At 41.2% G+C, this 11,577-nt stretch overlaps 1 protein-coding gene across 1 annotated transcript in view; it reads left to right on the top strand.

The window, feature by feature from the left end:
• Positions 1 to 11,577, top strand: part of STARD9 (StAR related lipid transfer domain containing 9) — a 119,158-nt gene that overhangs the window by 48,947 nt on the left and 58,634 nt on the right. Inside the window, exons 4-7 of the mRNA XM_027775789.1 lie at positions 589 to 705; positions 5,110 to 5,142; positions 5,234 to 5,295; positions 8,711 to 8,823. Coding sequence (XP_027631590.1) covers positions 589 to 705; positions 5,110 to 5,142; positions 5,234 to 5,295; positions 8,711 to 8,823 — 325 coding nt within the window. The remainder of the gene's footprint in view (positions 1 to 588; positions 706 to 5,109; positions 5,143 to 5,233; positions 5,296 to 8,710; positions 8,824 to 11,577) is intronic.

Below are 11,577 nucleotides of genomic sequence, written 5' to 3'. Positions count from 1 at the left end.
ATATATATATATACACACCTGGTATGGTTTTCAAGTTGCCAAGGCTGGGATTCAAACTACAGTAACCCCATGTGGGATCTTACTTCCTTAACCACTAGGCTGTAGGGCCAGCCCCCTTGAATATTGACCACCTGAATGAATTTTCTTTGTCCCTTCCTTCCTCCCTCCTTTCTTTCCTTCCTTTCTTCTCTCCCTTCCTCTCTGCCAGAGGGTGTGCGTGCTCACCAGAGACAGAGAGAGGAGAGGAGAAAAGGCACCCCCAATGCAGTTCAGTCATGCCATTCCTTCTCCTCCACTTCTTCATCCTGTCAGTATTTTGGGAAGATATACACATTTGTTCTCTAGGCCACCAGGGCCAGGATTCAGACCGTGCCATTGGCATATGGGATCCAGCTTCTTACTCTCAAGTCATGGGACTAGCCCTTTAGCTATCTTTTCCTGAAGCTGAGCCATAACTTGTGAAATGGTAAGGAATTTATGGTTGTGTAGGTTTCAAATACTTTATAAATTTTTTATCTTACAAATTATTCTAAATTTGTAATGGGAAGAAGGACCACAGTGATTTGCGCTCTGCTTTTGTTGTTACAGATATTCCAGGACTTGGGGACTGAAGTACTATCAGGAGCTGCCAAAGGCTACAATATATGTCTTTTTGCCTACGGACAGACAGGCTCTGGGAAGACATACACCATGCTAGGGACCCCAGTGAGTATTTAATGTTGTAGTGAGATCCCTTCCTCAGGACACAGCATGCCTGAACATTGCATTATCCTGCAACTCTGAGATAGAATGGGATTCCCATACCCAATTTAATGAGCCCTCTTTTGTATTAAGAATGGATTTTTCAACACTTTAACTGAAAACTTTTTTATTTTGTTTTTTGTTTTGCCTTTTAGAGGTTTTGCCTTAGGGTGTGTGCGTGGCCAGGGAGAGAGACAGAGAAAGTGAGAAATCACCATGGGGGAATGGCCACAACACTGTCCCTTCTCCTCCATTCTTCTCCTGGGATTTTGGGCATGCGTGTGCGCTCGAGCACTCATGGTATGATTTTCAAGCCACCGGGGCCCAGACTCAAACCATGGCTGGTCATATGGGAGTCCAATGATATAACCACCCCACCATTTGCTGACCTCTGAAAACTATTTTTTAAAATTATTTTATTTTTTAAAAAGAATTACTTATTTTATTCCTCATTATTTGATCAGAGAGAGACAGAGAAAAAGGGAAAGTGAGAAAGCAAGCCACCAGATCTAGGTCTCAAAAAGCGGTCAGTCTTTGAAAGTAGGTTTTTGTTTCTGATTTTTTTTTTTTTAAAGAATGTTGTTATGATGTGCCATTAGAACTGGAGGCAGATTTTTTTTTTTTTTTTTTTGCTTGGATTGGTCATGAGACTAGTAATTTTATAATTCTTATTTTTTTCATATCATTTATAAGTGTGTGACATGGTGAATTTCTTTCATTTCATTATTTTTACTTATAAAATATTTCTAATAGAAAAGTTGGTTTGCCTATTTTCTGGAGAAGAGATTTGAAAACCTTTCTTGGAAGTAGTTTTAGTTCATTATATTGGGATGAAAGCACCTTCAATACCTTTTTCTACAAGAGCCCTTGTCACAAGATTATTCCTTTTGTATTTCACAATGTAAATGTGTTACAAAATGATTTTGTAGCAAATAGCGGAATACGTTATGTTTATGCTGTTAATATAGTCGTATTATAGTAATTTTAAATAATGCAACACAAATGCAAGTTTTTAAATGTTCTGGCCATAGGTTTCTCCCCCAGCCCCAACATTTTGCAAAAGTGAGAAAATCTTTGGAATTCAGTGCTGGACATGAGGTGATCACAGGTATATCCTGGAAGCTCCTCTCACCTGGCCCGCAGGAGCTGACCAGCCACGCCCACCAACACCCCAAGAAGCCTTGCCCAGCACTTAGCCAGCCCTGACAAGTGACAAGGGATTTGCTTTGACTGAATCTAAAAAGCTAGTAAAGCTTTATTGTTTCCTCAACGTTTTTAATGTTAGCAGACTTGTGGTGCAGGCCTACAAAGAGGGTAGTTCTGCCTTGTAATTTTTCAATTGAGAAAGACACTGAGAAACCCTCAAGATAAGGCCTTTTTAGTCAATTAACCAAAGAGAATGGAGTTCAGAATGCTTAGGGTTCTTCTTTAACATGCAGATCTTTTAAAAGGGAAAGTCAGATACAAATCTTTAATGGGAATAAACCAGGAATTTGAAAACATGATATAATTAAAGTAATATTAAAATAACCATGATTTTTGTTCATGCTTTTGTTTTAAGGTAACCCATTAAAATTAGAACTCTTGAACAGGTATGAACGCAGTAGTAGCAGCTTATTTAAAAAATGACTTTGCCCAGCCATTCCAGTTAGGTTAGGTTATGGAACGATGTTACAGAGTTCATTAAAAATTTTAGGTAAGCAAAGTTAAATATTCTAGTTACAGATTCTTTAAACAATTTTCAGATTATCTTGACATTGTGATACTTCTATTTCACAGGCTTTAATTTCTTCAAAAAAAATACTTAACTAAATTTCAAGTTACATTAAGAAGTCTGTAGTTTGACAGAATATGAAAAAAATGTATTTTTATTCCCCTCCCCTAGTTTGTATATATTTTGATTCTAAAGCTAGAACGAATTGAAATTAAGCAAACGTTATAAACAAAAAAGCCTGTTTGTAAATACTGTTTAGGAATTTAGAATACTTGAATAAACTGGATTCCTTCTTAACAAAAAAAAAAAAAAAGGCGGTCAATCATGTGGGAGTCCAGTGTTCCAACCACCACTCTCTCTGCTGGCCCTATTTAATTTTTATTTATTATTATTATTTTTAGTTTGCTATAAGGCCTGTGTGCTCACCAGAGAGAGACACACAGTGAGAAAGAGAAGAAAGAAAGCAAGCCACCAAGTCTGGGACTGAAACTGTGGTCAGCTATGTGGGAGTCCAGCGCCTTAACCACCATGCCACATGCTGGCCCCAAAACTTTCTTTTTCCTTTCCTTTTCTTTCTTTCTTTCTTTTTACCCTTTTTCTTTCTTTTTTTTTTTTAAGAACTTTTGGTATAGGGCACGTGCGCTCTCCAGAAATCAGAGACAGAAAGCATGATATCACCCCCTCAGGAGGGATGGCCACAACTCAATCTGTTCTCTCCTTGAAATTTGGGCAGACACACACACACACACTCACGCACATAGTGTGTTTTTATTCAAGGTACTGGGTCTGGGTCTCAGACCCTGCAGTTGACTCGTAGGACCCTTAACCACCACATCATTGGCTGTCCCTAACTGAAAATTTGATTTACTAGCCATTCATTATTAAACTTTGAAGAACCTTAGACTTTTATATCTCCAATTGACAAAGCAGACCTTGTCTGTCCTGTTGAATTTCTTTTTTTTTGGGGGGGGGGGGAGAGGTTTTTTCTATTGGGCCCCCGCGGTGCCTGCCCAAGAGGAATGAGACAGAAAGTGAGAAATCACCCCCCAGGGGGATGGTCACGCTGTAATACCTTCTCCTCCATTCTCCTCTCGGGATCTTGGGCACGCACGCACACGTGCCCTGCGTGAGTTTTAAGCTGCCGGGTCTGGGACTCGAACCGTGGTCGACTCCATGGGAGTTCAGCGACATAGCCATTACGCTAACTGCTGGTCCCAGTCCTGATGAATTTCTCATATTATTTCTGACTTTATCACTTGAAGAATACCTTTTCATACCTTCTTTTTTGTTGTTGTTTGTTTTAGAGAGGTTTTTGCTATAGGGCATGTACACTAGCCAGAAAGAGAGAGACAGAGAGAGACAGAAAGTGAGAAATCACCCCCCAGGGGAGATGGCAACACTGCAATCCCTTCTCCTCCATTCTCCTCTCAGGATCTTGGACACACATGCACATGCACCCCGTGTGAGTTTAAGCCACTGGGTCCAGGACTTGAACCACGGTCGACAACATGGGAGTCCAGCGACATAGCCATTACGCTAACTGCTGGTCCTACCTTTTTATACCTTAACACTTTTACTGTGGACAAGGATACAGGTGTGAGATCTGACTGTTAGAAGGAAGCAGGAGAACCAGCTACTGGACTGGGGACTTCCAAAAGTACGTAGGATTAAGTGAGAGCCTTCTTTTATCATAGAGTATTAGGAAGGCAGAGTTCTATAAGAATACCCCTTTGTTTTAGGTTCAAAAGCATCCTGGTGAGGGCCAGCCTGTAGTGTGGTAGTTAAAGTGGCTGGATCCTACATGGCTGACTATGAGGTTTCAAGTTTCAGACCTAGCAGCTGAGAAACACATCAGGCACATGTGCATGCGTGCCCAATATCCTGAAAGGAGAAATAGAAAAGATTGTTGGCGTGGCCATCCACCTTGGGGGTGCTTTCTCACTTCACTGTCTCTGTTTCTGGCTCTCTATGGCAAGCACATGTACTCTCTAGCAAATTTTAAAATAATAAATTAATAAAAAGAAGTATCCCGGTGAGAGGAACTAGTGGAATGGGTGACAGATAACACTCTACAGAGGCATTCTTGAGGATAGCCGTCCTCTTGAAGGATTATTCATGCTGCCGTGGGCCTTCTTCGTTGCTTATTTTGTCCATATTTAGTGTGATTTCACATACTGTAAATGAAAAGAAGTAGCCCATTAAACAAGGCACATTAAGTCGTTAACCGAGTACAAGTTAGCACTGGATACAAGGGAGAGAAAGCAGCCTCTTCTCTCCTAATGTGTTTTTAGACAACCATGTACTCTAGAGCTGGTGCATGCAGGGCTAAGAGACATGGGTCCTGGAGGGACATGGGGAAAGCAGGTTTATCCAGGAAGGATGTGACCTTCATTGCATGACAGCAGATATCTGGATTTTGTAGCTTCTCTCACTCTCTTTTTTCCCTTATGGGGGTAATCTGCCTGTCACCTGGCAGTCCTCTCAGTGTCTCTTGAGAGCATTGGCCCATTAACAGAGTCTTCTGTGAAACTGCCTGAAGTGAAGAGGTTAGCACACGGAGCCCACGAGCCCATCCCCGGGGGTGGTTCCTGAGCGTTTGCTGTGGGAGAGCATCACCCTGAGTCAACGATAACACTTTTTCTTTTGTTCTCCAGGCCTCTGTTGGGCTGACACCCCGGATATGTGAGGTATAGACTCTTTTTTTTTTCTGAATCCTCTCAAAGTAGATCTTTTTGTACACTTCCTTAAATGAAACCCCTAATGCTCTGGTTTGTACAGGGTCTCTTCATCAAGGAGGAAGACTATGCCTCCCTGGGTTCCTCCTGTAGGATAAAAGTTAGGTAAGAACCTATCAAATTCTGTTTCTCTTTCCATTCCAAATTTATCAGTCCTCTGTTTGCTCCCAGAGTCACCACAGGGATGGAGAAAGAAGCCACAGAAGAAATACTTTTCAGTACAGGGAGATGAGAAAAATGCTGAGGTCCTTGGGTTGTAGAAAAATTTAATTCATGAATTTCCCTTATGCCAAATAGCCAGGTCTTTCCTTCTGTGGCCTAGCTTTCCCTGGCTGCCCATATTAACTATCTACATATATATCAAATGTTTTACTGTCCATTAAAACTGGGAACCACTATTTTGAGAGACAGCTAGGATTCCTACATCATGTATGAGGTTAGGGAGAAAAACTTTATGAGACAAATGTGAACATAATTCAGCTTTGAATTCAGCTTCTGACTTAGTCCAAAGACAGCATCCATGTTGTGGTGAGGAAGACCTTTCTATAAGAAGTCTACTTTCTTACTTAACAGAATCCTTACTGGTTTCAATAAAAAATTATATCTGTATTTTTTTTAAAAAAAGAATAAAATACCAGTAGGTATATATAAGAGAATTATCTTATACAGAATACCAGTATATAAAGCAGATAAAATGAATATTGTTCTAATTAAAGGACTATTTTTAATTTAGCCTCCCTTATTGCTCAGATGCCTTCACAGAGCATTAGAGTGCAAGAATCACATTTGAAAATCACTCAACAGGAACTGAAGCAGCTTACCTACCCAAAAAAAAATAATCCAATTAAAAGATGGGAAAATGAGCTGAACACACAATTCTCTGAAGAAGACATATGAATGGCTCCAAAGCATGTGAAAGCATGCTTGACATCTCTTATCATAAGGGAAATGAAAATCAAAACTACAATAAAATGCCACTTAACCCCAGTCAGAATGGCTAAGATTAAAAAGATAAATAATGATAAGTGCTGGAGAAGCTGTGGTGCAAAGGGAATTCTCCTACACTGTTGTTGGGAATGCAGATTAGTACAACCACTTTGAAGAACAATATGGTTATTCCTCAGAAACCTACATACAGAAAGAACTACCATACACCCAGTAATTCCACTCTTTGCCTACATACAAATAGAACTACCATACACCCAGTAATTCCACTCTTAGGTATTTCCCCAAAGGATAAAAAAAACCCCTCAATTGGAAAAACACTTTGCACATCCATGTTAATTACAACATTATTTACAATTGCTAGGACATAGAATCAAACCAAATGTCCTAAAATAGATGATTGAATTGAAACAATGTGGCAAATGTACTCTATTGACTACTACTCAGCTCTAAAAGCAAGGATACCCTGACATTTGATACAAGGTGGACATATGTGGAAAACTTACTCTAAATGAAGCAAGCCAGGTTATAGAAGAGGGACTTTATATGTCTCCACTCAGTATATACTGATTATGTGTGCTCTATAGCAAAAACAGAAAGTTTGGAAGGTATAGTGGCAGGGAGGGAGGGCAACTGTAGATACTAGAGATGGTAAGGATAGGGGTAATACAGGGGTGGGTAATGGAGTGAGGGAGGAAGGGGAAAGGGGAAGGAAAAAAATTTATGTTTAATTGACAAAAAAATGAAAAGCTGTTTGCGGATGATAATGTATACAGTAATATCTTTATCTTGACTGGTATGCATGGTATTTGTGCTGGAAAAAGCAATGTTTTACACTGTAAAGATATATGTGATTAAATGTAAATTAAAATTAAAAATTAATAAATAAAAGTAAATTTAAAAAGAGAAAGAAAATCACTCAACAAAAAGCTAGGTAGACTCTTATGGAGACCTAATCAAGGCACAGTCTTGTACCCTAAAAAAACATGCTGAAATAACGCTATGAGTACTAAATTTGAATCAGCACTAAAGTTACAAGGGTAATTTGAAAAGTTTGTGAAAAAATAGAATTGAAGTATGAGTTTAGGGCCAGTAGGTGGCATGGAAGTTAAAGCAACTGGATCCACATGACCAACTTCATAGTTCCAGCCCTGAGCGCTGGTCCTGCTGTTACAATCTAATCAGCGAGAAATAGGAGGACACCCAGACATAGCCGGACTATTGGAGTCTTTATTGATTAAGCCGGCAGCGCTAGGAGGACCCATGTCTTTCAAAAACCCTGCAGCCCTGAGTGAAAGGTGATGGTGCTTTTAAAGGCAAAATCACAATCATTTTCCTGGTTGATGTGGATTACAAGAACAAAGTTTGGTGGGCTGGAAAGGGTGAGGGGTAGGGGTTTACAATGCAGAAGCAAGTTACAGAAATGAAACAAGCAGGTTAATCGTTCTTGGAGAGGTTTGTTTTTTTGTTTGTTTGTTTATAAATCATTCTTGGAGAGGTTTTTGTTTTTTTTTTTGTTTGTTTGTTTTGTTTTGTTTTTTTGATATAGGGCGCATGCGCTCACCAGACAGGCAGAGACAGACAGAGAGACAGAAAGCAAGAAATCACCCCCCAGGGTGGATGGCCACGGCACAATCCCTTCTCCATTCTCCTCTCGGAATCTTGGGACGCATGCACATGAGCCCGGCGTGAGTTTTAAGCCACCGGTTCCGGGACATGAACTGTGGTCAACTACGTGGGAGTCCAGCAACATAGCCTTTACGCTAACTGCTGGTCCCCAGTTAATCATTCTTAAGGGTATGTTCTATCTTTACCTAAACACAGTAGAATCTTAACGGCCTTTATGGCTCAGAGCAAATGGGCCTGGCGGCTGTTGGTCATATTGCCACAGAACATCTTAAGGTAGGGAGTTTCCAGTTTTTTACCAAAGACAGTAGGAATGTTAATCACTCATAGGGAGTTTCTAATTATTTACCAAAGACAGTAGGAATGTTAATCACTCTGTTTACTCTAGGTAAAAAGAGAAAGCAAGTTTCCAATATGGAGGGGAGTTCCAAATGGAGGTATATCACAAAATGGAGGTACACTTGCTTTACTGGCAGTTTGAAAGACACACCAGGCACATATGTGTACATGACCAAAATTCTGAGAGGAGAATGGAGAAGGGATTGCAGTGTGACCGTCCCCCAGGGAAGAGAGGGATGATTTCTCATTTTGCCTCTCTTTCTATCTCTGTCTCTCTCCCTCTCTAGCAAGCACATTTACATACTAACAAAAACTAAAAAGAAAAAAAAAAAGTCAAGTACAAGTTTATTTTGGTGCAAAAACTTTTTTAAAATCTTGTATAATTTCTTTCATAATATGCATTTTCCATTAACTTTTGGAAGACTTCTCACATAAAACTGTGATATGATGACAGCCAGTGCTCAAAACCCTATTGTACACATGTAGAAAGAAACTCAAGGGAGAACCTTGGCTTTAAGTAGAGCCAAACAGGAACTAGAACCTTCTGATTCTTAGTGTTTCTCCGATTGCAACATCTAATTATGTATTAATTTTCTCTACTTGTCATTAGTTTCCTGGAAATCTATAATGAACGTGTGCGGGATCTGTTGAAGCAATCTGATCAAAAAAAGTCCTTTACCCTGCGGGTCAGGGAGCACCCAGAGATGGGGCCGTACGTACAAGGTGAGCTACTGTGGTCCTGCAAATCCGAGAAAGCTCATGTTCTCTAATTCAGTCAGCAGATATGTACTGAGCATTTACTATGTGTCAGCTGCTCTAGTTACTAGATATGTACGTGCTGAAAATAGAATAAACATGGTCCAGACCTCACAGGCCAGCTTAAAATCTAGTAAGGGTGAGTCAGAAAACACATACATACTCAGCAATAAAGACTAATAAAAATAATTAAATAAATGTAGTGATAGGAATGAAAAATGGGCGATCAGTGATCCACCTGCATTGGTGGTCAGGAGAAGCTTATCTGAAGAGGTAACGTTTAAGCTGACTCCTGAAGGGAGCAAGAAGCCAGCCACGTGAAGAATGGCGCAGGGAAGGGAAATGCGTTTCAGGGAAGGGGAATGGCAGGAGCTAGAGCCGTGAGCAGAAACTGGGTGTTTTCAAGGAGGCTGCTGTGGTTAAAGCATGGTGGATGAGGGGAAAGCAGCCCAGAACAAGGCTGAGTCTGCAGGCACTGTATCTGGAAGGGCCTCTGGCATTTCCTAGGTCCCCTAGTTTCCTTTCCAGGGTACTTTCCCTTCCAGTGGTGGTGACAGTCAAGTGAATGGGAGAGATGGGAGATGTTAGACACGGGGCAGGGTCTCACGCACGTCCTCATCTAGCACTGATTTTTGGTGTTGGGTACCCTCTGTCTTATTTCATTGGGCTGAGTTTCTTATGTAGGAATGATTGGGTTCTTTTGTAGAGGGGTGTTTTCCCTACCAGGTCCTTTATGAACATTTTATATTCCCACAATGTTATGTTAATTTAAATCCTCACAAAGAGAGGGACATGAAGATTAAGAGCTAGTCTCATCTGACAAGGCCCTGGCTAATGGATGACCCAGTAGGTATGCTAGTCACTGATTCTGCCACCTGTGTCTCTTCCCAAGTGAGTATTCCATCACAGCTCGTCTAGCCTTGAAACAACAAAAAAGTTAATACCACTCGCTTTGCTAGAAGCTGGTTTGCATTTCCTCTGTGGAACTCCATGGATAAACACTTCTGTGTGAAGCAGTGCTTTCAAGGTAGAGCATGAGTCAATGCAGTTGTCACTTTTTATATTAGTGTCTTTTTTCCTTAAAGAATTATTTATTTTGGGACCAGATGGCATAGTAGTTCCGTCACTGGACTTCCACATGGTCGACCACGGTTCAAGTACCAGTCCTAGCAGCTTAAAATTCATGCCAGGTGCGTGTGCACGTGTGCCCAAAATCCCAAGAGGAGACTGGAAGAGAGGGGATTGTGATGTGGCCATCTCCCTTGGCGGGCGATTTTTCACTTTCTGTCTTTCTGTCTCTCCAGTGAGCGCACATGCCCTATAGCAAAAATCTCTCTCTCTAAAAAGAAGATTTATTTAATTTATTATTATTATTATTTTTCTTTTTTTGGAGAGGTTTTTGCTATAGGGTATGTGCGCTCGCCAGACAGACAGAGACAGAAAGCGAGAAATCACCCCCCAGGGGGGTGGCCATGCCACAATTCCTTCTACTCCATGATCTTGGGGACGCACACACACACACCCAGTGTGGGTTTAAGCCACTGGATCCGGAACTCGAACAGCGGTAGACTACATGGGAGTCCAGCGACACAGCCATTATGCTAACTGCTGGTCCCAATTTATTATTATTATTAATTTGACCAGAGACAGAGAAAGAAAGAGGGTAAGTGAAAAAGCAAGCTATCAGGTCTGGGACTTGAACTGCAGTTGGCCCAGTCCCTTCTCTTCCACTCTCCACTCAGGATTTTGAGCACTACACATGCATACCTTGAGTGATTTTCAAGTCACTGGGTCCAGAACTCAAGCAGTGCAGTTGGCTTTGTGGGATCCACCTTAACTTCTGTGCCACCTACTGGTCCCAGTAGGGTTTTTAATATTGTTGTTTTCTCTCAAAGTTGATTTCTTTATTTCTTTCATGAGTGCAAGACAGAGGAACCCCTGACAGGGTCTTTGCATGCAATCCACCCCAATTTCAGTCAGCCCAGATCATGGACATGTGTGTGTGTGCACCTGAAGTGCATTGGGAGGCCTTGAGACATGAACCCAGGACCTTCCATGTGGGTTCAGCATGGCAGAGCACTATGTTACTGCTCTATGTTTTTTTGTTTGCCTCTATGTGTTTTTGTTTGTTTGTTTGTTTTTTGAGAGGTTTTTGCTGTAGGGTGCATGCACTCGCCAGACAGAGACAGAGAGACAGCAAGAAATTACCCCCCAGGGGGGATTGCCACACTGCAATCCCTTCTCCTCCGTTCTCCTCTCGAGGTCTTGGCACGCACGCACACGCGCCTGGCTTGATTTTTAAGCCATTGGGTCCGAGACGCAAACCGCGGTTGACTACATGGGAGTCCAGCGATATAGCCATTATGCTTACTACTGGTCCCACTACTCTATGTTTGATAGATACTCTTATCAGGGCTGGCAGGCAGGTGGTGTGATGGTGGTGTGTTGGGGGGTCACTTGGCCAACCACAGTTTAAGTCCTGGACCTGGAGACTTGCTTTCTCACTTTCTCTTTCTCTCTGTGTCTTTTCTGGTCAAATTAAAATAATAATAAATAAATAAAAATTGATACTCTATCACCTGCTTCTCAAACTGTGGTAAAACACCAGTTTTAAAAATTTCAATCCATAGAATACTTTTTTTTTTGGAGAGGTTTTTGCTATAGGACACGTGTGCTCGCCAGACAGACAGAGAGAGACAAAGAGACAGAAAGCGAGAAATC

Source organism: Tupaia chinensis, unplaced genomic scaffold (genome assembly GCF_000334495.1).
Source record: "Tupaia chinensis unplaced genomic scaffold, TupChi_1.0 Scaffold000605_1, whole genome shotgun sequence".
Taxonomy (NCBI): domain Eukaryota; kingdom Metazoa; phylum Chordata; class Mammalia; order Scandentia; family Tupaiidae; genus Tupaia; species Tupaia belangeri.
The sequence above is the reverse complement of the archived record's forward strand: the minus strand, read 5'-3'. Positions and strand labels throughout refer to the sequence as shown.